This window comes from Pseudophryne corroboree, chromosome 1 (assembly GCF_028390025.1).
Source record: "Pseudophryne corroboree isolate aPseCor3 chromosome 1, aPseCor3.hap2, whole genome shotgun sequence".
In the NCBI taxonomy this organism is placed as follows: Eukaryota; Metazoa; Chordata; class Amphibia; order Anura; family Myobatrachidae; genus Pseudophryne; species Pseudophryne corroboree.
In genome coordinates, this window is record NC_086444.1 from 454520744 (window position 1) to 454547542 (window position 26799).

A 26799-nucleotide genomic window follows, 5' to 3' on the forward strand; every position below is an offset into this window, starting at 1 on the left:
TCCAGAGGGACGATCACAGGTACAGCCTGGATGGGTCACCGGAGCCGCGCCGCCGACCCCCTTGCAGATGCCGAATAGAGAAGAGGTCCAGAAACCGGCGGCAGAAGACGTCTCAGTCTTCATGTGGTAGCGCACAGCACTGCAGCTGTGCACCATTGCTCTCCGCACACTTTACACCAGCGGTCACTGAGGGTGCAGGGCGCTGGGGGGGGCGCCCTGGGCAGCAATGTAATATACCTATTCTGGCTAAAATATATCACATATAGCCCCTGGGGCTATATGGATGTATTTAACCCCTGCCAGGTTCCAAAAAAACCGGGAGAAGAAGCCCGCCCAAAGGGGGCGGGGCCTATTCTCAGCACACAGCGCCATTTTCCTGCCCAGCTCCGCTGCGAGGAAGGCTCCCAGGACTCTCCCCTGCACTGCACTACAGAAACAGGGTAAAAACAGAGAGGGGGGGCACTTATTGGCGATATTTATAATATTTGAGCTGCTATAAAGGGAACACACTTATTAAGGTTGTCCCTATATATATTTATAGCGCTTGGGTGTGTGCTGGCAAACTCTCCCTCTGTCTCCCCAAAGGGCTAGTGGGGTCCTGTCTTCTATCAGAGCATTCCCTGTGTGTCTGCTGTGTGTCGGTACGTGTGTGTCGACATGTATGAGGACGATGTTGGCGTGGAGGCGGAGCAATTGCCTGTAATGGTGATGTCACCCCCTAGGGAGTCGACACCAGAATGGATGGCTTTGTTTATGGAATTACGGGATAGTGTCAGCACGCTACAAAAGTCGGTTGACGACATGAGACAGCCGGCAAACCAGTTAGTACCTGTCCAGGCATCTCAGACACCGTCAGGGGCTGTAAAACGCCCTTTACCTCAGTCGGTCGACACAGACCCAGACACTGACACTGAATCCAGTGTCGACGGTGAAGAAACAAACGTATTTTCCAGTAGGGCCACACGTTATATGATCACGGCAATGAAGGAGGCTTTGCATATCTCTGATACTGCAAGTACCACAAAAAGGGGTATTATGTGGGGTGTGAAAAAACTACCGATAGTTTTTCCTGAATCAGAGGAACTCAATGAAGTGTGTGATGAAGCGTGGGTTACCCCAGATAGAATACTGCTAATTTTAAAGAAGTTATTGGCATTATACCCTTTCCCGCCAGAGGTTAGGGCGCGCTGGGAAACACCTCCTAGGGTGGATAAGGCGCTCACACGCTTATCAAAGCAAGTGGCGTTACCGTCTCCTGATACGGCCGCCCTCAAGGATCCAGCTGATAGGAGGCTGGAGAATACATTAAAAAGTATATACACACATACGGGTGTTATACTGAGACCAGCAATCGCCTCAGCCTGGATGTGCAGTGCTGGCGTGGCTTGGTCGGAGTCACTGTCTGAAAATATTGATACCCTGGATAGGGACAGTATTTTACTGACTATAGAGCAGTTAAAGGATGCATTTCTTTATATGCGAGATGCACAGAGAGATATTTGCACTCTGGCATCAAGAGTAAGTGCGATGTCCATATCTGCCAGAAGAAGTTTATGGACGCGCCAGTGGTCAGGTGATGCGGATTCCAAACGACATATGGAAGTATTGCCGTATAAGGGGGAGGAATTATTTGGGGTCGGTCTATCGGATCTGGTGGCCACGGCAACGGACGGAAAATCCACCTTTTTACCCCAGGTCACCTCCCAGCAGAAAAAGCCGCAGGCTTTTCAGCCGCAGTCCTTTCGTTCCTATAAGAACAAACGAGCAAAAGGACATTCCTATTTGCCCCGAGGCAAAGGAAAGGGTAAGAGACTGCAACAAGCAGCTCCTTCCCAGGAGCAGAAGCCCTCCCCGGCTTCTACAAAGGCGTCAGCATGACGCTGGGACCTTACAAGCAGACTCAGGGGCGGTGGGGGGTCGCCTCAAACATTTCAGCGCACAGTGGGCTCACTCGCAGGTGGACCCCTGGATCCTGCAGGTAGTATCTCAGGGTTACAGGTTGGAATTCGAGAAGTCCCCTCCTCGCCGTTTCCTAAAGTCTGCTTTGCCAACGTCTCCCTCCGACAGGGCGACGGTATTGGAGGCCATTCACAAGCTGTATTCTCAGCAGGTGATAGTCAAGGTACCCCTCCTACAACAGGGACAGGGGTATTACTCCACGCTATTTGTGGTACCGAAGCCGGACGGCTCGGTAAGACCAATTCTAAATCTAAAATCTCTGAACCTGTACATAAAAAAATTCAAGTTCAAGATGGAGTCACTCAGAGCAGTGATAGCGAATCTGGAAGAAGGGGATTTTATGGTGTCCTTGGACATCAAGGATGCTTACCTTCATGTTCCAATTTGTCCTTCACACCAAGGGTACCTCAGGTTCGTGGTCCAAAACTGTCATTATCAGTTTCAGACGCTGCCGTTTGGATTGTCCACGGCACCCCGGGTCTTTACCAAGGTAATGGCCGAAATGATGATCCTTCTTCGAAGAGAAGGCGTCTTAATTATCCCTTACTTGGACGATCTCCTGATAAGGGCAAGATCCAGAGAACAGCTGGAGGTCGGAGTAGCACTAACCCAAGTAGTGCTCCAACAACACGGGTGGATTCTGAATTTTCCAAAATCCCAACTGATCCCGACGACACGTCTGTTGTTCCTAGGGATGATTCTGGACACTGTTCAGAAAAAGGTATTTCTTCCGGAGGAGAAAACCAGGGAGTTATCCGATCTAGTCAGGAACCTCCTAAAACCAGGAAAAGTATCTGTGCATCAATGCACAAGAGTCCTGGGAAAAATGGTAGCTTCTTACGAAGCGATTCCATTCGGCAGATTCCATGCACGAACTTTTCAGTGGGATCTGCTGGACAAATGGTCCGGATCGCATCTGCAGATGCATCAGCGGATAAAATTGTCCACAAGGACAAGAGTGTCTCTGCTATGGTGGTTGCAGAGTGCTCATCTGTTAGAGGGCCGCAGATTCGGCATACAGAACTGGGTCCTAGTGACCACGGATGCCAGCCTGAGAGGCTGGGGAGCGGTCACACAGGGAAGAAACTTCCAGGGCGTGTGGTCAAGCCTGGAGACGTCTCTTCACATAAATATACTGGAGCTAAGAGCAATCTACAATGCTCTAAGCCTGGCAAAACCTCTGCTTCAGGGTCAGCCGGTGTTGATTCAGTCGGACAACATCACGGCAGTCGCCCACGTAAACAGACAGGGCGGCACAAGAAGCAGGAGGGCAATGGCAGAAGCTGCAAGGATTCTCCGCTGGGCAGAAAATCATGTGTTAGCACTGTCAGCTGTGTTCATCCCGGGAGTGGACAACTGGGAAGCAGACTTCCTCAGCAGACACGATCTGCACCCGGGAGAGTGGGGACTTCATCCAGAAGTCTTCCACATGATTGTGGTCCATTGGGAAAGACCAATGGTGGACATGATGGCGTCCCGCCTCAACAAAAAACTGGACAGGTATTGCGCCAGGTCAAGAGACCCTCAGGCAATAGCTGTAGACGCTCTGGTAACACCATGGGTGTACCAGTCAGTGTATGTGTTTCCTCCTCTGCCTCTCATACCAAAAGTACTGAGAATTATACGGCAAAGGGGAGTAAGAACGATAAAAGGAGTACTACATATACAGCCCCCGGTTGTGCCCCCAGTGGCACCGTGGGATCTTAATGTAGTTTTGGATTTTCTCTATCGTCCTAGTGGATGCTGGGGTTCCTGAAAGGACCATGGGGAATAGCGGCTCCGCAGGAGACAGGGCACAAAAGTAAAGCTTTCCGATCAGGTGGTGTGCACTGGCTCCTCCCCCTATGACCCTCCTCCAAGCCAGTTAGATTTTTGTGCCCGGCCGAGAAGGGTGCAATCTAGGTGGCTCTCCTAAAGAGCTGCTTAGAGAAAGTTTAGCTTAGGTTTTTTATTTTACAGTGAGTCCTGCTGGCAACAGGATCACTGCAACGAGGGACTTAGGGGAGAAGAAGTGAACTCACCTGCGTGCAGGATGGATTGGCTTCTTGGCTACTGGACATCAGCTCCAGAGGGACGATCACAGGTACAGCCTGGATGGTCACCGGAGCCTCGCCGCCGGCCCCCTTGCAGATGCTGAAACATGAAGAGGTCCAGAATCGGCGGCAGAAGACTCCTCAGTCTTCTAAAGGTAGCGCACAGCACTGCAGCTGTGCGCCATTTTCCTCTCAGCACACTTCACACGGCAGTCACTGAGGGTGCAGGGCGCTGGGAGGGGAGCGCCCTGGGAGGCAAATGAAAACCTATTTGGCTAAAAAATACCTCACATATAGCCTCCGGGGCTATATGGAGATATTTAACCCCTGCCAGAATACACTAAAGAGCGGGAGACGAGCCCGCCGGAAAAGGGGCGGGGCCTATCTCCTCAGCACACAGCGCCATTTTCCTTACACAGCTCCGCTGGTCAGGACGGCTCCCAGGTCTCTCCCCTGCACTGCACTACAGAAACAGGGTAAAACAAGAGAGGGGGGGCAAAATAGTGGCAAAAATTATTTTATAAAAGCAGCTATACAGGGAGCACTTATTATAAGGCTATCCCTGTCATATATAGCGCTTTTGGTGTGTGCTGGCAAACTCTCCCTCTGTCTCCCCAAAGGGCTAGTGGGGTCCTGTCTTCGTTAAGAGCATTCCCTGTGTGTCTGCTGTGTGTCGGTACGTGTGTGTCGACATGTATGAGGACGATATTGGTGTGGAGGCGGAGCAATTGCCAAATATGGGGATGTCACCTCCTAGGGGGTCGACACCAGAATGGATGCCTTTATTTATGGAATTACGGGATAGTGTCAACACGCTAAAGCAGTCGTTTGTCGACATGAGACGGCCGGACAATCAGTTAGTGCCTGTCCAGGCGCCTCAAACACCGTCAGGGGCTGTAAAACGCCCTTTGCCTCAGTCGGTCGACACAGACCCAGACACAGGCACTGATTCCAGTGGCGACGGTGACGAATTAACCGTATTTTCCAGTAGGGCCACACGTTATATGATTTTGGCAATGAAGGAGGCGTTACATTTAGCTGATACTACTGGTACCACTAAACAGGGTATTATGTGGGGTGTGAAAAAACTACCTATAGTTTTTCCTGAATCAGAAGAACTAAATGATGTATGTGATGAAGCGTGGGTTGCCCCCGATAAAAAGATGCTAATTTCAAAGAAGTTATTAGCTTTATACCCTTTCCCGTCAGAGGTTAGGGCGCGCTGGGAAACACCTCCTAGGGTGGATAAGGCGCTCACACGCTTATCTAAACAAGTGGCGTTACCCTCTCCTGAGACGGCCGCACTTAAAGATCCAACAGATAGGAGGATGGAAAATATCCAAAAAAGTATATACACACATACAGGTGTTATACTACGACCAGCTATAGCGTCAGCCTGGATGTGCAGTGCTGGAGTAGTTTGGTCAGAGTCCCTGATTGAAAATATTGATACCCTGGATAGGGACAATGTTTTACTGTCTTTAGAGCAAATAAAGGATGCATTTCTTTATATGCGTGATGCACAGAGGGATATATGCACACTGGCATCACGGGTAAGTGCTATGTCCATTTCGGCCAGAAGAAGTTTATGGACGCGACAGTGGTCAGGCGATGCGGACTCAAAACGGCATATGGAAGTTTTGCCGTATAAAGGGGAGGAGTTATTTGGAGTCGGTCTATCAGATTTGGTGGCCACGGCTACAGCCGGGAAATCCACCTTTTTACCTCAAGCTACTCCCCAACAGAAAAAGACACCGACTTTTCAACCGCAGTCCTTTCGTTCCTTTAAAAACAAGAGAGCAAAGGGATATTCATATCTGCCACGAGGCAGAGGAAGGGGGAAGAGACACCAACAGGCAGCTCCTTCCCAGGAACAGAAGCCCTCCCCCGCTTCTACAAAAGCCTCAGCATGACGCTGGGGCTTCTCAAGCGGACTCGGGGGCGGTGGGCGGTCGTCTCAAGCATTTCAGCGCGCAGTGGGCTCACTCGCAGGTAGATCCCTGGATCCTGCAGATAATATCTCAGGGGTACAGGTTGGAACTAGAGACAGATCCGCCTCGCCGTTTCCTGAAGTCTGCTTTACCAACGTCCCCCTCAGAAAGGGAGACGGTTTTGGAAGCCATTCACAAGCTGTACTCTCAGCAGGTGATAGTCAAGGTACCTCTTCTACAACAGGGAAAGGGGTATTATTCCACTCTATTTGTGGTACCGAAGCCGGACGGCTCGGTAAGACCTATTCTAAATCTGAAGTCCTTGAACCTGTACATAAAGAAGTTCAAGTTCAAAATGGAGTCACTCAGAGCAGTGATAGCGAACCTGGAAGAAGGGGACTTTATGGTGTCCTTTGACATCAAGGATGCGTACCTCCACGTTCCAATTTACCCCTCACACCAGGGATACCTCAGGTTCGTTGTACAAAACTGTCACTATCAGTTTCAGACGCTGCCGTTCGGATTGTCCACGGCACCTCGGGTCTTTACAAAGGTAATGGCCGAGATGATGATTCTTCTTCGAAGAAAAGGCGTATTAATTATCCCATACTTGGACGATCTCCTAATAAGGGCAAGGTCCAGAGAACAGCTAGAGAGGGGATTAGCACTGTCTCAAGAAGTGCTAAAACAGCACGGCTGGATTCTGAATATTCCAAAATCCCAGTTAATGCCGACAACTCGTCTGCTGTTCCTAGGGATGATTCTGGACACGGTTCAGAAAAAGGTTTTTCTCCCGGAGGAAAAAGCCAAGGAGTTGTCCGAGCTTGTCAGGAACCTCCTAAAACCAGGAAAGGTGTCTGTACATCAATGCACAAGAGTCCTGGGAAAAATGGTGGCTTCTTACGAAGCAATTCCATTCGGCAGATTCCATGCACGAATTTTCCAGAGGGATCTGTTAGACAAATGGTCAGGGTCGCATCTTCAGATGCACCAGCGGATAACCCTGTCTCCAAGGACAAGGGTATCTCTTCTGTGGTGGTTGCAGAGTGCTCATCTATTGGAGGGCCGCAGATTCGGCATACAGGATTGGATCCTGGTGACCACGGACGCCAGCCTGAGAGGCTGGGGAGCAGTCACACAAGGAAGAAACTTCCAGGGAGTGTGGACGAGCCTGGAAACGTCTCTTCACATAAACATTCTGGACCTAAGAGCAATCTACAATGCTCTAAGCCAGGCAGAACCTCTGCTTCAAGGAAAACCGGTGTTGATCCAGTCGGACAACATCACGGCAGTCGCCCATGTGAACAGACAGGGCGGCACAAGAAGCAGGAGTGCAATGGCAGAAGCTGCAAGGATTCTTCGCTGGGCAGAGAATCATGTGATAGCACTGTCAGCAGTGTTCATCCCGGGAGTGGACAACTGGGAAGCAGACTTCCTCAGCAGACACGACCTTCACCCGGGAGAGTGGGGACTTCATCCGGAAGTCTTCCACATGCTGGTAACCCGTTGGGAAAGACCAATGGTGGACATGATGGCGTCTCGCCTCAACAAAAAACTGGACAGGTATTGCGCCAGGTCAAGAGATCCGCAGGCAATAGCTGTGGACGCGCTGGTAACGCCTTGGGTGTACCAGTCGGTGTATGTGTTTCCTCCTCTGCCTCTCATACCAAAAGTATTGAGAATTATACGGCAAAGAGGCGTAAGAACGATACTAGTGGTTCCGGATTGGCCAAGAAGGACTTGGTACCCGGAACTTCAAGAGATGATCACGGAAGATCCGTGGCCTCTACCTCTAAGGAGGGACTTGCTTCAGCAGGGTCCCTGTCTGTTTCAAGACTTACCGCGGCTGCGTTTGACGGCATGGCGGTTGAACGCCGGATCCTAAAGGAAAAAGGCATGCCGGAAGAAGTCATTCCTACTTTGATTAAAGCAAGGAAGGAAGTAACCGTGCAACACTATCACCGCATTTGGCGAAGATATGTTGCGTGGTGCGAGGATCGGAGTGCTCCGACGGAGGAATTTCAACTGGGTCGATTCCTACATTTCCTGCAATCAGGATTGTCTATGGGTCTCAAATTGGGATCTATTAAGGTTCAAATTTCGGCCCTGTCGATTTTCTTTCAAAAAGAATTGGCTTCAGTTCCTGAAGTCCAGACTTTTGTTAAGGGAGTGCTGCATATACAGCCTCCTGTGGTGCCTCTAGTGGCACCGTGGGATCTCAATGTGGTTTTGGAATTTCTAAAATCTCATTGGTTTGAACCACTAAAAAAGGTGGATTTAAAATATCTCACATGGAAAGTGACCATGTTACTAGCCCTGGCTTCGGCCAGGAGAGTGTCAGAACTGGCAGCTTTATCTTACAAAAGCCCATATCTGATTTTCCATTCGGACAGGGCAGAACTGCGGACTCGTCCGCATTTTCTCCCTAAGGTGGTGTCAGCATTTCATCTGAACCAGCCTATTGTAGTGCCTGCGGCTACAAGTGACTTGGAGGACTCCAAGTTACTGGACGTTGTCAGAGCATTAAAAATATATATTGCAAGGACAGCTGGAGTCAGCAAATCTGACTCGTTGTTTATATTGTATGCACCCAACAAGATGGGTGCTCCTGCGTCTAAGCAGACGATTGCTCGTTGGATCTGTAGCACAATCCAACTTGCACATTCTGTGGCAGGCCTGCCACAGCCTAAATCTGTAAAGGCCCACTCCACAAGGAAGGTGGGCTCATCTTGGGCGGCTGCCCGAGGGGTCTCGGCATTACAACTTTGCCGAGCAGCTACGTGGTCAGGGGAGAACACGTTTGTAAAATTTTACAAATTTGATACTCTGGCTAAGGAGGACCTGGAGTTCTCTCATTCGGTGCTGCAGAGTCATCCGCACTCTCCCGCCCGTTTGGGAGCTTTGGTATAATCCCCATGGTCCTTTCAGGAACCCCAGCATCCACTAGGACGATAGAGAAAATAAGAATTTACTTACCGATAATTCTATTTCTCGGAGTCCGTAGTGGATGCTGGGCGCCCATCCCAAGTGCGGATTATCTGCAATAATTGTACATAGTTATTGTTAACTAATTCGGGTTATTGTTAAGAAGCCATCTTTCAGAGGCTCCTCTGTTATCATACTGTTAACTGGTTTGGATCACAAGTTGTACGGTGTGATTGGTGTGGCTGGTATGAGTCTTACCCGGGATTCAAAATTCCTCCCTTATTGTGTACGCTCGTCCGGGCACAGTACCTAACTGGCTTGGAGGAGGGTCATAGGGGGAGGAGCCAGTGCACACCACCTGATCGGAAAGCTTTACTTTTGTGCCCTGTCTCCTGCGGAGCCGCTATTCCCCATGGTCCTTTCAGGAACCCCAGCATCCACTACGGACTCCGAGAAATAGAATTATCGGTAAGTAAATTCTTATTTTCTCAAATCCCATTGGTTTGAGACACTCAAATCGGTGGATTTGAAATATCTTACATGGAAAGTAACCATGCTACTGGCCCTGGCTTCAGCCAGGAGAGTGTCAGAATTGGCGGCTTTATCGTATAAAAGCCCATATCTGATTTTCCATTCGGACAGGGCAGAACTGCGGACGCGTCCTCACTTTCTGCCTAAGGTGGTTTCAGCGTTTCACCTGAACCAGCCTATTGTGGTGCCTGCGGCTACTAGCGATTTGGAGGATTCCAAGTTGCTGGACGTTGTCAGAGCATTGAAAATATATATTTCAAGGACGGCTGGAGTCAGAAAATCTGACTCGCTGTTTATACTGTATGCACCCAACAAGCTGGGTGCTCCTGCTTCTAAGCAGACGATTGCTCGTTGGATTTGTAGCACAATTCAACTTGCACATTCTGTGGCAGGCCTGCCACAGCCTAAATCTGTCAAGGCCCATTCCACAAGGAAGGTGGGCTCATCTTGGGCGGCTGCCCGAGGGGTCTCGGCATTACAACTCTGCCGAGCAGCTACGTGGTCAGGGGAGAACACGTTTGTAAAATTCTACAAATTTGATACCCTGGCTAAGGAGGACCTGGAGTTCTCTCATTCGGTGCTGCAGAGTCATCCGCACTCTCCCGCCCGTTTGGGAGCTTTGGTATAATCCCCATGGTCCTGACGGAGTCCCAGCATCCACTAGGACGTCAGAGAAAATAAGATTTTACTTACCGATAAATCTATTTCTCGTAGTCCGTAGTGGATGCTGGGCGCCCATCCCAAGTGCGGATTGTCTGCAATACTTGTACATAGTTATTGTCACAAAAAAATCGGGTTGTTATTGTTGTGAGCCGTCTGTTCAGAGGCTCCTACGTTTGTCATACTGTTAACTGGGTTCAGATCACAAGTTGTACGGTGTGATTGGTGTGGCTGGTATGAGTCTTACCCGGGATTCAAAATCCTTCCTTATTGTGTACGCTCGTCCGGGCACAGTATCCTAACTGAGGCTTGGAGGAGGGTCATAAGGGGAGGAGCCAGTACACACCACCTAGTGGTCAAACTTTTAAATTTTGTGCCCTGTCTCCTGCGGAGCCGCTATTCCCCATGGTCCTGACGGAGTCCCAGCATCCACTACGGACTACGAGAAATAGATTTATCGGTAAGTAAAATCTTATTTTTACATTTGTAGAACTTAGCTTAGACATGCACATTACATATAAATCAGTATTACACATTTTCAGGACAATTGTCACATGAAACCGCTATATATAAAAAAGGTTTATGCTTGCAAATTGTTAGATGAATGCATGTATTGTGTTTGTAAGTTCCAGATCACAGTATAATACTAGCCATCTGCATTTCTCAGAAATCTGCTGATCCCAGACAGTCTGGTGCTCATGCAGATGCTGGAGCATGCCCCTGATCCATTTTTTGGTATGATGGAAATCCCTCCAGAGCTGCCAGATCCAATGATGATCCCACAGGTAAAAAAATACCCCTCATTATGTGTATGTATTACCTGTATCAAGTAGATGAATGCCTGTATTTTCTGAGCATAAAGATGACTTTTCTGTGGAATATGAACTATTTTCCATCACAAACATGGCTGATTCAGAGCTGGGCGCTAATTCTATGTTCACCAAGTCTCAGATTATTTTTTGTTCTGTGCATGCACAGGAGCCATGCTGCACATGTGCAGATCTGGTCCTACAATGCTGGACGCAATGTTGCGGCAGATGTCAGGTGAGTACCACCCTGCAGCCGTTTGGGGATGGGGGAGCATTGCAGTAAACGAAGGTTGTCAACCCTGTTTTCTAGGCGTGCTGAAGCCAGTGGTGCATTGTCGGTTGCAGTTTCTCTGGCCCCCTGCAGCATAGTTTCCTGGACATTCTGAGTAGCATGAGGCTTTATCAGATGTAGAGTACAGTACAGTACATTTTCATGTAGTTGATCCAATGCCGTATCTTAGGATGCAGCAGCAGCAGATCAGAGAAGCTAACAGTGGCTTGTGTTTATATTTTCACACAGCCGCTGCATACAAAGACGCAGTGGCGGTGCCATTAGCGTCCACATCTGAATCAGCCATTATGTTCAAACTTTACACACAAGTACTCTGGGATGTGATGTGATTAAAGAGAATCCAGTTCTCTCTGAAGACTAAAAAGGTTACCGGAAATGTAAAAACCAAAACAAAACAAATACTATACTGTATACTTATGCCAAGTTTAAAATAACATGAAGGATGATATTACTTAGGTACAGGTGAATCCGCCAATACCTTTGAAGTGATTATCTTTATCTAAAGTAATATAAACAAGTTCCCAAATGTGGGGGACTTGTACCAAGTAAAACAACTCTGTGGGCAGGCTACCACATGGTTATATAACATGGGGGGTAATTTAGAGTGGATTGCTGCAGCGGCAGCGATCGCAGTCTGAATTACTGTGTGGAGTGCACACGCGCAGCAGACGCACTGCACGTGCGCACCCCAGGAGCCCAGTGAGATGCTATCAGCATCTCACTGGCTGCGATCGCCTCTGCCTGATTGACAGGCAGAGGTGATCGCAGGGGTTCCGACCTATTCAATTTGGGCATTTTTTTCCGACAAGTCGGGAATTCCCGACTTGTCGGAAAACACTTGTATCGGCGGAATAGGTGCCGATCCGCATGCTTCTGTCAGAATCGGGGCCCCCTTTCTGACAATCTCAGTCCGACTTTAAAAAAAAGTCAGATTGAGCAGGGCGTCCCCCCGGCAAGGATCCTCACTCCCAGCAGCGCCTCCCCCTGCCACCGCAGACATCATCCCCGCCGCCGCAGACATGTTTCCCCGCTGTCAGCGTACCTGGCAGCCACTGACAGTAGCAGGACAGGACACCGGGAACGGCCAAATCCGACAGTCGGATTTCGCTCAAATCCGACAGTCGGATATAAGAAGACAAGGTTGGAGTTTGTATGTACTCCCCTTTTCTATTTAAACATCTATTTAAAGTGGTAAAATTGAAAAAGGGAGTACATACAAACTCCAACATTGTCTTCCTATAAAAGAAGTTTATTAATTTCATATTCATATATAAAGTTGGTGAGAAGAGTGACCATATTTCCCTATACTAACCTATTGATAGAAGAATTTGTGGGAATTTTCTTTCCGGATACCTAACCTTTATTTCTCTGACGTCCTAGTGGATGCTGGGTACTCCGTAAGGACCATGGGGAATAGACGGGCTCCGCAGGAGACTGGGCACTTCTTTAAAGAAAAGATTAGGTACTACATCTGGTGTGCACTGGCTCCTCCCTCTATGCCCCTCCTCCAGACCTCAGTTAGAATCTGTGCCCGGCCTGAGCTGGATGCACTTAGTGGGCTCTCCTGAGTTCACTAAAAGAAAAGTATTTGTTAGGTTTTTGTATTTTCAGTGAGATCTGCTGGCAACAGACTCACTGCTACGTGGGACTTAGGGGAGAGAAGCAAACCTACCTGCTTGCAGCTAGCTTGTGCTTCTAGGCTACTGGACACCATTAGCTCCAGAGGGATCGAACACAGGGCCCGACCTCGATCGTCCGTTCCCAGAGCCGCGCCGCCGTCCCCCTTGCAGAGCCAGAAGACGGAAGAAACCGGAGAAAATCGGCGGCTGAAGACTCCGGTCTTCAATAAGGTAGCGCACAGCACTGCAGCTGTGCGCCATTGCTCCCACAGCACACCGCACGCTCCGGTCACTGGTGGGTGCAGGGCGCTGGGGGGGGGGGCGCCCTGGGCTGCAATTAGTATACCTTTTGGCACAAAAAAGCACATAATACAGTGTATAACACTGTATATGTGCAGAAACCCCCGCCATTAACGTTATAAAAAGCGGGAGAAGCCCGCCGCTGAAGGGGCGGGGCTATCTTCCTCAGCACAGCCAGCGCCATTTTCTCTTCACAGCTCCGCTGGAAGGACGCTCCCCAGGCTCTCCCCTGCAGTATACACTACAGAAAGGGTAAAAAAAGAGAGGGGGGGGGCACATAAATTTAGGCGCAAATTGTGATATAAGCAGCTATAGGGGGAAAATTCACTTTGTGTATAGTGTATATCCCTCTGTTATATAGCGCTCTGGTGTGTGCTGGCATACTCTCTCTCTGTCTCCCCAAAGGACTTTGTGGGGTCCTGTCCTCAGTCAGAGCATTCCCTGTGTGTGTGCGGTGTGTCGGTACGGCTGTGTCGACATGTTTGATGAGGACGCTTACGTGGAGGCGGAGCAGGTGCCGATAAGTGTGATGTCACCCCCGACGGGGCCGACACCTGAGTGGATGGATATGTGGAAGGTATTAACCGACAGTGTCAACTCCTTGCATAAAAGGTTCGATGACGCAGCTTTGGGACAGCCGGCATCTCAGCCCGCGCCTGCCCAGGCATCTCAGAGGCCGTCAGGGGCTCAAAAACGCCCGCTACCTCAGATTGCAGACACAGATGTCGACACGGAGTCTGACTCCAGTGTCGACGAGGATGAGACAAATGTACAATCCACTAGGGCCATCCGATGCAAGATTACGGCAATGAAAAATGTGTTGCACATTTCTGACATTAACCCAGTTACCACAAAAAAGGGTATTATGTTTGGGGAGAAAAAGCAGCCAGTGACTTTTCCCCCATCTGATGAGTTAAATGAATTGTGTGAAGAAGCATGGAGTTCCCCAGATAAGAAACTAGTAATTTCTAAGCGGTTACTAATGGCGTACCCTTTCCCGCCAACGGATAGGTTACGCTGGGAGACATCCCCTAAGGTGGACAAGGCGCTCACACGCTTATCAAAAAAGGTGGCACTACCTTCTCAGGATACGGCCGCCTTAAAGGAGCCTGCAGATAGAAATCAGGAGGCTATCCTGAAGTCTGTGTATACACACTCAGGTACTATACTGAGACCTGCTATTGCTTCAGCATGGATGTGTAGTGCTGCAGCAGCATGGTCTGATTCCCTGTCTGATAACATTGATTCCCTTGACAGGGACACTATATTGCTAACCATAGAGCATATTAAAGACGTAGTCTTATATATGAGGGATGCACAGAGGGACATTTGCCGGCTGGCATCTAGAATTAATGCAATGTCCATTTCTGCCCGGAGAGTATTATGGACTCAGCAGTGGACAGGTGATGCTGATTCTAAAAGGCACATGGAAATTTTGCCTTATAAGGGTGAGGAATTGTTTGGGGACGGTCTTTCGGACCTCGTATCCACAGCAACAGCTGGGAAGTCAACTTTTTTACCTCAGGTTCCCTCACAGCCTAAGAAAGCACCGTATTACAGTCCTTTCGGCCTCAGAAAGGCAAGCGGGTTAGAGGCGCGTCCTTTCTGCCCAGAGGCAGGGGTAGAGGGAAAAAGCTGCACCATACAGCCAGTTCCCAAGAACAAAAATCTTCCCCTGCTTCCACTAAGTCCACCGCATGACGCTGGGGCTCCATATGTGGAGCCAGGTGCGGTGGGGGCCCGTCTCCGGAACTTCAGCGACCAGTGGGTTCGCTCACAGGTGGATCTCTGGGTTCTACAAGTGGTATCTCAGGGATACAAGCTGGAGTTCGAGACATCTCCCCCTCGCCGTTACCTCAAATCAGCCTTGCCAGCTACTCCCCAGGACAGGGAGGTAGTACTGGCGGCAATTCACAAGCTGTACCTCCAGCAGGTGATAATCAAAGTTCCCCTCCTTCAACAGGGACGGGGTTACTATTCCACAATGTTTGTGGTACCGAAACCAGACGGTTCGGTGAGACCCATTCTAAATTTGAAATCCTTGAACACTTATATAAGGAAGTTCAAGTTCAAAATGGAATCGCTCAGGGCGGTTATTGCAAGCCTGGAAGAGGGGGATTACATGGTATCACTGGACATCAAGGATGCTTACCTACATGTCCCCATTTACCCACCTCACCAGGTGTACCTCCGTTTTGTGGTACAGGACTGCCATTACCAATTCCAGACGTTGCCGTTTGGTCTGTCCACGGCACCGAGGGTATTTACCAAAGTAATGGCCGAAATGATGATACTCCTTCGAAAGAAGGGAGTTATAATTATCCCGTACTTGGACGATCTCCTTATAAAGGCGAGGTCCATGGAGCAGTTGTTGGTCGGAGTAGCACTATCTCAGGAAGTGCTACAACAGCACGGCTGGATTCTGAATATCCCAAAGTCGCAGCTGGTTCCTACGACGCGTCTGCTGTTCCTGGGTATGATTCTGGACACAGAACAGAAGAAGGTGTTTCTCCCGGAGGAGAAGGCCAAGGAGTTGTCATCTCTGGTCAGAGACCTCCTGGAACCAAAACAGGTGTCGGTGCATCACTGCACGCGAGTCGTGGGAAAGATGGTAGCTTCTTACGAGGCAATTCCATTCGGCAGGTTCCATGCAAGGATCTTTCAGTGGGATCTGTTAGACAAGTGGTCCGGATCGCATCTTCAGATGCATCGGCTGATCAACCTGTCCCCGAGGGCCAGGGTGTCTCTGCTGTGGTGGCTGCAGAGTGCTCATCTTCTCGAGGGCCGCAGATTCGGCATACAGGACTGGGTCCTGGTGACCACGGATGCAAGCCTCCGAGGTTGGGGGGCAGTCACTCAGGGAAGAAACTTCCAAGGACAATGGTCGAGTCAGGAGGCTTCCCTACACATAAATATTCTGGAACTAAGGGCCATTTACAATGCCCTAAGTCAGGCAAAACCCCTGCTTCAAAACCAGCTGATTCAGTCAGACAACATCACGGCGATGGCAGAAGCCACAAGGATTCTCCGATGGGCGGAAAATCACGTGATAGCACTGTCAGCAGTGTTCATTCCGGGAGTGGACAACTGGGAAGCAGACTTCCTCAGAAGGCACGACCTCCACCCGCGAGAGTGGGGACTTCATCCAGAAGTCTTCACGCAGATTGTAAACCGTTGGGAACGGCCACAGGTGGACATGATGGCGTCCCGCCTCAACAAAAAGCTAAAAAAATATTGCGCCAGGTCAAGGGACCCTCAGGCGATAGCTGTGGACGCACTAGTGACACCGTGGGTGTACCAGTCGGTTTATGTGTTCCCTCCTCTTCCTCTCATACCCAAGGTATTGAGGATAGTAAGAAAGAGAGGAGTAAGAACTATACTCATCGTTCCGGATTGGCCAAGAAGAACTTGGTACCCAGAACTTCAAGAAATGATCTCAGAGGACCCATGGCCTCTGCCTCTCAGACAGGACCTGTTACAGCAGGGGCCCTGTCTGTTCCAAGACTTACCGCGGCTGCGTTTGACGGCATGGCGGTTGAACGCCGGATCCTGATGGAAAAGGGCATTCCGGTTGAAGTCATTCCTACGCTGATAAAAGCTAGGAAGGATGTGACAGCAAAACATTATCACAAAAAGAACTGGCTTCACTGCCTGAAGTTCAGACGTTTGTTAAGGGAGTGCTGCATATTCAGCCCCCTTTTGTGCCTCCAGTGGCACCTTGGGATCTCAACGTTGTGTTGGATTTCCTAAAGTCACATTGGTTTGAGCCACTTCAGACCGTGGAGTTGAAATATCTCACGTGGAAAGTGGTCATGCTTTTGGCCTTGGCTTCGGCTAGGCGTGTGTCAGAATTGGCGGCTTTGTCATGTAAAAGTCCCTATCTGATCTTCCATATGGACAGGGCAGAATTGAGGACTCGTCCCCAATTTCTCCCTAAGGTGGTATCAGCGTTTCATTTGAACCAACCTATTGTGGTGCCTGCGGCTACTCGGGACTTGGAGGCTTCCAAGTTGCTGGATGTAGTCCGGGCCCTGAAAATCTATGTTTCCAGGACGGCTGGAGTCAGAAAAACTGACTCGCTGTTTATCCTGCATGCACCCAACAAGCTGGGTGCTCCTGCTTCTAAGCAGACTATTGCTCGCTGGATCTGCAGCACGATTCAACTTGCACATTCTGCGGCTGGACTTCCGCATCCTAAATCAGTCAAAGCCCATTCCACGAGGAAGGTGGGCTCTTCTTGGGCGGCTGCCCGAGGGGTCTCGGCTTTACAACTTTGCCGAGCTGCTACCTGGTCGGGATCAAACACGTTTGCACAATTCTACAAGTTTGATACCCTGGCTGAGGAGGACCTTGAGTTTGCTCATTCGGTGCTGCAGAGTCATCCGCACTCTCCCGCCCGTTTGGGAGCTTTGGTATAATCCCCATGGTCCTTACGGAGTACCCAGCATCCACTAGGACGTCAGAGAAAATAAGCTTTTACTCACCGGTAAATCTATTTCTCGTAGTCCGTAGTGGATGCTGGGAGCCCGTCCCAAGTGCGGAATTCTGCAATACTTGTATATAGTTATTGCTTAACTATAGGGTTTTTTGTTCTGAGCCATCAGTTTAATGAGGCTCAGTTGTTGTTCATACTGTTAACTGGGTATCATATCACGAGTTATACGGTGTGATTGGTGTGGCTGGTATGAGTCTTACCCTGGATTCCAAATCCTTTCCTTGTAATGTCAGCTCTTCCGGGCACAGTTTCCCTAACTGAGGTCTGGAGGAGGGGCATAGAGGGAGGAGCCAGTGCACACCAGATGTAGTACCTAATCTTTTCTTTAAAGAAGTACCCAGTCTCCTGCGGAGCCCGTCTATTCCCCATGGTCCTTACGGAGTACCCAGCATCCACTACGGACTACGAGAAATAGATTTACCGGTGAGTAAAATCTTATTATTTTCGCTATTGTACAAGCAATTTGATGCTAGATGCATTTCTCGTTTCAGTATTAACTCCTATTTGTCACATAAAGCCTAGTATTTTAAAACAATTTAATAAAAGTACATTTTTAAACAAATTAATTTATAAGTGTGCCCCGGAATAGGCATATAGTCTCTCTGTTTTTACATCTTTGTAAAAACCTTTTTCTCAAACACCATCAAAATATACCTGTGCCAACCTACCAGCACCATACTGAGTCACTCCCAACCCCTCTTTGCTGCTGTCCGTACTGCACACGGCTGTTATTCTGGCTTTTAGCTGGTGGCCGTAATAATGTGTCAATATATATATTATGTATATCTGTACAGTGTATATACACCATGGGGGTCATTCCGAGTTGTTCGCTCGGTATTTTTCTTCGCATCGCAGCGATTTTCCGCTAACTGCGCATGCGCAATGTTCTCACTGCGACTGCGCCAAGTAAATTTGCTATGCAGTTAGGTATTTTACTCACGGCATTACGAGGTTTTTTCTTCGTTCTGGTGATCGTAGTGTGATTGACAGGAAGTGGGTGTTTCTGGGCGGAAACTGGCCGTTTTATGGGAGTGTGTGAAAAAACGCTACCGTTTCTGGGAAAAACGCGGGAGTGGCTGGAGAAACGGAGGAGTGTCTGGGCGAACGCTGGGTGTGTTTATGACGTCAAACCAGGAACGACAAGCACTGAACTGATCGCAGATGCCGAGTAAGTGTGGAGCTACTCAGAAACTGCTAAGAAGTGTCTATTCGCAATTTTGCTAATCTTTCGTTCGCAATTTTGATAAGCGAAGATTCACTCCCAGTAGGCGGCGGCTTAGCGTGTGCAAAGCTGCTAAAAGCAGCTTGCGAGCGAACAACTCGGAATGACCACCCATGTGCAGCATGGACAGTATCTAAACGGACTGAACTGTTGTTTTAGACACACGTCTTGTAGCTCCAGGGTTAATTTTGACGGTGAGCTACTCCACTGTACTGTTTCAATCAATGGCACATGGTGCTCTGCAGTTTCCACATCGGTTATTTGCAATGATGCCATTTGTCCTGTCACCTTCACCACAGCAGCACGGGGACAGTTCACAAACTGCGCTGTTTCAGAAATACTGCCACTCTTGGCCCGAAAGCCGATAATCATCCATTTTTGCAACTCGGATAAATTGCCCCTTTTACCCATGACAGCAACAAGCAGATGGCCTATCGCACAGCTTATATATGCACCAAACCAGTGCATGACATGTGACGTACTTCATGGGCTACGCGCTGCGACGTGGGATGTGGTCATAAAAATGTGACTCAATTGTGTATATATATATATATATATATATACATATTTAGTTAATTACTCTGTTATATACAGTAGTATTGTTGCTACATGTTTGTAAATGGCCTAGTAATGTACACTTAAACAGAAACTTTATTCACTTATCATAAATGGCAAAATGATCAATGTATATTGAACATAATCAATCAAGCAGTGCCTGTTCCCTCATGTGCTTATCCTTTTCTTACTTTAATAATCTTCATCTGCACCAAATCCAGCAGTCTTCTGTCACCTGATACTTATTCCAGTGTCATCTGCTGATGTAACTATGTTTATTTACCCTGTACTTGGCCTATATTGTCGTCAACTGTAAGTTGCTGTTTTCCTGCTTGATTATTTGTTTATGTACTCTGTAATTGGGCGCTGCGGAACCCTTGTGGCGCCATATAAATAAAGGATAATAATAATAATAATAATATCCAGATTCTCCATAATTAGATATATGTAATATTACATAGGATGCTTTGATTCATACCTGCACTCATGGACCAGTTTGTCTTACTTATGAAAGAATGTAAATCCGATGCTACATGTCAGAACAGAGGATATATGATGTCCTCTATTTATTTGAAACAGATTTGCGTGCTTCTGGAGACTTCAGGTCCTGAGATTGTCAGATTAGAGAAGACCCCTCCAAGACATGGGAGAGTAAGAGACAGAGACGGTGAGATGAAGGGACGCATAAGTGTGATTAATGTACGACACATCAACCATGTGACTTTTAGATGGTAGATTTGCACCATGTGTGTTAGGTCCCAATGATCTCTGATCATATTTCAATTTTATATATTTGATCTAATTTGCTAGCAGATATATTTGAATAAAATATTATAGCATAATATGCTAATACCAAGCCCAATAATTAAATGGAAATACTATGGATCTAGAGTGTGCATTTTGAAAAGTATATCCTGGTTATTTGGGGTCCTTTGCTGAAGAAAGTAAAAAGTACCTTCTGCTCTGCCTCCATAACGTTTGATATTAATGGTTTTACTCAGGACCATGGAGTAAAAGTATTTTGTTTTAAGAGTCAGGACAGTGAAAAATCAGGTAGCTCTCAAGAGTCTTAACTTCTTTTTTTTTTAATGTTGACCAGTCAGAGGCCAAGGCGATTGTGAAGCAACATGGTCATTAGAATCACACTATCCAAGTTTGGCACACGTGATTTTAAGCAAATAGGTAGTTTTACAAAATAACTGGGCATAGTATAATGAAAAGACATTTCTCTAACGTCCTAGTGGATGCTGGGGACTCCGTAAGGACCATGGGGAATAGACGGGCTCCGCAGGAGACTGGGCACTCTAAGAAAGATTTAGTACTACTGGTGTGCACTGGCTCCTCCCTCTATGCCCCTCCTCCAGACCTCAGTTAGAATCTGTGCCCGGAAGGAGCTGGGTGCATTTTAGTGAGCTCTCCTGAGCTTGCTATTAAGAAAGTATTTTAGTTAGGTTTTTTATTTTCAGAGAGCTTCTGCTGGCAACAGACTCTCTGCTACGTGGGACTAAGGGGAGAGAAGCAAACCTACTAACTGCGGCTAGGTTGCGCTTCTTAGACTAGTGGACACAATTAGCTCCAGAGGGATCGAACACAGGAACTTAACCTTGGTCGTCCGTTCCCGGAGCCGCGCCGCCGTCCCCCTCGCAGAGCCAGAAGACAGAAGCCGGCGGGTGATGCAAGAAGACGTCAAAATCGGCGGCAGAAGACTCCTGGCTTCATATGAGGTAGCGTACAGCACTGCAGCTGTGCGCCATTGCTCCCACACTAACCCACACACTCCGGTCACTGTAGGGTGCAGGGTGCAGGGCGCAGGGGGGGAGGGCGCCCGGGGCAGCAATTGAGTACCTCCTGGCAAAAAGCAGCATATATACAGCTGGGCACTGTAATATGCATGAGCCCCCGCCATTATTTTTACACAAAATCGCGGGACAGAAGCCCGCCGCTGAGGGGGCGGGGCTTCTTCCTCAGCACTCACGAGCGCCAATTTCTCTCCACAGCTCCGCTGAGAGGAAGCTCCCCAGGCTATCCCCTGCAGACTCACGGTAGAAAGAGGGTAAAAAGAGAGGGGGGCACATAAATTTAGCACATTAATCATATATACAGCAGCTACTGGGTAAACACTAAGTTACTGTGTAATTCCTGGGTTATATAGCGCTGGGGTGTGTGCTGGCATACTCTCTCTCTGTCTCTCCAAAAGGCCTTGTGGGGGTCCTGTCCTCATATAGAGCATCCCCTGTGTGTGTGGTGTGTTGGTACGCTTGTGTCGACATGTTTGACGAGGAGGGCTATGTGGAGGCAGAGCAGGTGCAGATGAATGAGGTGTCTCCGCCGACGGCGCCGACACCTGATTGGATGGATATGTGGAAGGTGTTAAATGATAATGTAAACTCCTTGCATAAAAGGTTGGATAAAGCAGAAACCTTGGGACAGTCGGGGTCTCAGCCCATGCCTGATCCTACAGCGCAGAGGCCGTCAGGGTCTCAGAAGCGCCCACTATCCCAAATTGTTGACACAGATATCGACACGGATTCTGACTCCAGTGTCGATGGCGATGATGCAAAATTGCAGCCTAAAATGGCTAAAGCCATCCGCTACATGATTATAGCAATGAAGGATGTATTGCACATATCAGAGGTAAACCCTGTCCCTGACAAGAGGGTTTATATGTTTGGGGAGAAAAAGCAAGAGGTGACTTTTCCCCCTTCACATGAGTTAAATGAGTTATGTGAAAAAGCGTGGCATTCTCCTGATAGGAAAGTGCTGATTTCCAAAAGGTTACTTATGGCGTACCCTTTCCCGCCAACGGACAGGATGCGCTGGGAATCCTCCCCTAGGGTAGACAAAGCTCTGACACGCTTATCTAAGAAGGTGGCCCTGCCGTCACAGGATACGGCCTCCCTAAAGGATCCTGCGGATAGGAAGCAGGAAAGTATCCTGAAGTCTGTTTATACACATTCAGGTACTCTACTGAGGCAGGCAATTGCGTCGGCCTGGATGTGTAGTGCTGTAGCAGCATGGACAGATAATCTGTCTGAGGAACTGGATACCTTGGACAAGGATACTATTTTACTGACCCTGGGGCATATAAAAGACGCTGTCCTATATATGAGGGATGCCCAGAGGGACATATGCCTACTGGGCTCTAGAATAAATGCAATGTCAATTTCTGCCAGAAGGGTCCTGTGGACTCGGCAATGGACAGGTGATGCCGACTCTAAAAAGCACATGGAGGTTTTACCTTACAAGGGTGAGGCATTGTTTGGGGACGGTCTCTCGGACCTAGTTTCCACAGCTACGGCTAGGAAGTCAAATTTTTTGCCATATATTCCCTCACAGCCTAAGAAAGCACCGTATTACCAAATGCAGTCCTTTCGATCACAAAAAAGCAAGAAAGTCAGAGGTGCATCCTTTCTTGCCAGAGGCAGGGGTAGAGGAAAGAAGCTGCACCATACAGCTAGTTCCCAGGAATAGAAGTCCTCCCCGGCTTCCACTAAATCCACCGCATGACGCTGGGGCTCCACAGGTGGAGCCAGGAGCGGTGGGGGCGCGTCTCTGACATTTCAGCCACCAGTGGGTTCGCTCACAGGTGGATCCCTGGGCTATACAGATTGTGTCTCAGGGATACAAGCTGGAATTCGAAGTGATGCCCCCTCACCGTTACCTCAAATCGGCCCTGCCAGCTTCCCCCATGGAAAGGGAGGTAGTGTTAGTGGCAATTCACAAGTTATATCTCCAGCAGGTGGTGGTAAAGGTTCCCCTCCTTCAACAGGGAAAGGGTTACTATTCCACAATGTTTGTGGTACCGAAACCGGACGGTTCAGTCAGACCCATATTGAATTTAAAGTCCCTGAACATTTATCTGAAAAGATTCAAGTTCAAAATGGAATCGCTCAGAGCGGTCATTGTAAGCCTGGAAGAGGGGGATTTTATGGTGTCTCTGGACATCAAGGATTCTTACTTGCATGTCCTCATTTATCCACCTCATCAGGAGTACCTCAGATTTGTGGTACAGGACTTTCATTACCAATTCCAGACGTTGCCGTTTGGGCTGTCCACGGCACCGAGAATATTCACCAAGGTAATGGCGGAAATGATTGTGCTCCTTCGAAAGCAAGGAGTCACAATTATCCCATACTTGGACGATCTCCTCATAAAGGCGAGGTCCAGAGAGCAGTTGCTGATCAGCGTAGCACACTCTCAGGAAGTGTTGCAACAGCACGGCTGGATTCTGAATATCCCAAAGTCGCAGCTGATTCCTACGACGCATCTGCCTTTTCTGGGCATGATTCTGGACACAGACCAGAAGAAGGTGTTTCTCCCGGCGGAGAAGGCTCAGGAGCTCGTGACTCTAGTCAGAGATCTCTTAAAACCAAAACAGGTGTCGGTGCATCACTGCACGCGAGTCCTGGGAAAGATGGTGGCATCATACGAAGCCATTCCCTTCGGCAGGTTCCATGCGAGGATCTTTCAGTGGGATCTGTTGGACAAGTGGTCCGGATGGCATCTTCAGATGCATCGGCTGATCACCCTGTCCCTCCAGGGCCAGGGTGTCTCTTCTGTGGTGGCTGCAGAGTGCTCACCTTCTCGAGGGCCGCAGGTTCGGCATACAGGACTGGGTCCTGGTGACCACGGATGCGAGCCTCCGAGGATGGGGGGCAGTCCCTAAGGGAAGAAACTTCCAAGGGTTGTGGTCAAGTCAGGAGGCTTGTCTGCACATAAATATCCTGGAACTAAGAGCTATATACAACGCCCTGAGTCAAGCGGAGCCTCTGCTTCGCAACTAACCGGTGCTGATTCAGTCAGACAACATCACCGCAGTGGCTCATGTAAACCGCCAGGGCGGCACAAGAAGCAGGGTGGCGATGGCGGAAGCCACCAGGATTCTTCGTTGGGCGGAGAATCACGTGCAAGCACTGTCAGCAGTGTTCATTCCGGGAGTGGACAACTGGGAAGCAGACTTCCTCAGCAGGCACGACCTCCACCCGGGAGAGTGGGGACTTCATCAAGAAGTCTTCACGCAGATTACAAATCGATGGGAACTGCCACAGGTGGACATGATGGCATCCCGCCTCAACAAAAAGCTAAAAAGGTATTGCACCAGGTCAAGGGACCCTCAGGCGATAGCTGTGGACGCACTAGTGACACCGTGGGTGTTCCAGTCGGTCTATGTATTTCCTCCTCTTCCTCTCATACCCAAGGTGCTGAGAATCGTAAGAAAAAGAGGAGTGAGAACAATACTCATTGTTCCGGATTGGCCAAGACAGGACCTGTTGCAACAGGGGCCCTGTCTGTTCCAAGACTTACCGCGGCTGCGTTTGACGGCATGGCGGTTGAACGTGGATCCTAGCGGAAAAAGGCATTCCGGAGGAAGTTATTCCTACGCTAATAATGGCTAGGAAGGACGTGACAGCAAAACACTATCACCGTATATGGCGAAAATATGTTGCTTGGTGTGAGGCCAGGAAGGCCCCTACAGAGGAATTCCAGCTGGGCCTGTTCCTGCACTTCCTACAGTCAGGAGTGACTATGGGCTTGAAATTGGGGTCCATAAAGGTCCAGATTTCAGCCCTATCCATTTTCTTTCAAAAAGAACTGGCTTCTCTTCCTGAGGTTCAGACGTTTGTTAAGGGAGTGCTGCATATTCAGCCCCCTTTTGTGCCACCAGTGGCACCTTGGGATCTCAACGTGGTGTTGGGTTTCCTGAAATCCCACTGGTTTGAGCCACTTAAGACCGTGGAGCTAAAGTATCTCACGTGGAAGGTGGTCATGCTATTGGCCTTAGCTTCGGCTAGGCGTGTGTCAGAATTGGCGGCTTTGTCATGTAAAAGCCCCTATCTGGTTTTCCATATGGACAGGGCAGAATTACGGACTCGTCCACAATTTCTGCCGAAGGTGGTGTCATCTTTTCATTTGAACCAACCTATTGTGGTGCCTGCGGCTACTCGTGACTTGGAGGATTCCAAGTTGCTTGATGTAGTCAGGGCTTTGAAGATTTATGTGGCAAGAACGGCTGGAGTCAGGAAAACTGACTCGCTGTTTATCCTGTATGCATCCAACAAGCTGGGTGCTCCTGCTTCAAAGCAAACTATTGCTCGCTGGATCTGTAACACGATTCAGCAGGCTCATTCTGCGGCGGGATTGCCGCATCCAAAATCAGTAAAAGCCCATTCCACAAGGAAAGTGGGCTCTTCTTGGGCGGCTGCCCGAGGGGTCTCGTCATTACAGCTTTGCCGAGCAGCTACTTGGTCGGGTTCAAACACCTTTGCAAACTTCTACAAGTTTGATACCCTGGCTGAGGAGGACCTTGTGTTTGCCCATTCGGTGCTGCAGAGTCATCCGCACTCTCCCGCCCGTTTGGGAGCTTTGGTATAATCCCCATGGTCCTTACGGAGTCCCCAGCATCCACTAAGACGTTAGAGAAAATAAGATTTTACTCACCGGTAAATCTATTTCTCGTAGTCCGTAGTGGATGCTGGGCGCCCGTCCCAAGTGCGGACTTTCTGCAATACGTGTATATAGTTATTGCTTAATAAAGGGTTATGTTATGTTGGCATCCGTGGTTGATGCTCTGTTGTTGTTCATACTGTTAACTGGGTATGTTATCACAAGTTATACGGTGTGATTGGTGTGGCTAGTATGAGTCTTACCCTGGATTCCAAAATCCTTTCCTTGTAATGTCAGCTCTTCCGGGCACAGTTTCCTTAACTGAGGTCTGGAGGAGGGGCATAGAGGGAGGAGCCAGTGCACACCAGTAGTACTAAATTTTTCTTAGAGTGCCCAGTCTTCTGCAGAGCCCGTCTATTCCCTATGGTCCTTACGGAGTCCCCAGCATCCACTACGGACTACGAGAAATAGATTTACCGGTGAGTAAAATCTTATTTTTCATATGATGGTATTTCACTCATTAATCCTAGTAATTAAAAAAAATGGCATTTAGCAGTATTTACATTAGTATTCACAAGCACTTGCATCGCTTTCATTTTGCGTACATAGACTTTTCCCAGATGGAACCACTCATTCTTGTTAGAGAGTGTAGTGCGCTCCTGCACTGTTTCCTCCTCTCTCTGAGCAGTGACCCTGGTGGGATTACATCAGTGCGCATTCATGACCTGGAACATACTACTATATTAGCGTGACACACTACTGCACACATTTGCAGTACTTAGCTCCTCCAGGTGAGATCTGTTACCCTGCATTACCACTTACACAGCCATTATCTCTGTTACCCTGTATCACTGTGTGTTACCGCTGTTACTGATAAACCTGCAAGTCTAGTTAAGTACCTTCTGTATGGACTAACCTCTGTTTCACTTTCCGCTAGTGAATCCATCCAGGTTCTACACCAGTAGGTCATATCAATAATTCCTCTGATTTATGCACTCACCCATAACCCATTTTCTCCATCGTCCTAGTGGATGCTGGGGTTCCTGAAAGGACCATGGGGAATAGCGGCTCCGCAGGAGACAGG

At 48.7% G+C, this 26799-nt stretch overlaps 1 protein-coding gene across 4 annotated transcripts in view; it reads left to right on the forward strand.

Annotated features, from left to right (window-relative positions):
• The window catches only part of REC8 (REC8 meiotic recombination protein), a 295804-nt gene that overhangs the window by 145085 nt on the left and 123920 nt on the right, over nucleotides 1-26799 (forward strand). For all 4 annotated transcript variants that reach the window (XM_063913650.1, XM_063913647.1, XM_063913648.1 and 1 more), the window contains 2 exons: nucleotides 10707-10824; nucleotides 19911-19998. In XM_063913650.1, the coding sequence (XP_063769720.1) occupies nucleotides 10707-10824; nucleotides 19911-19998 (206 nt within the window). The remainder of the gene's footprint in view (nucleotides 1-10706; nucleotides 10825-19910; nucleotides 19999-26799) is intronic.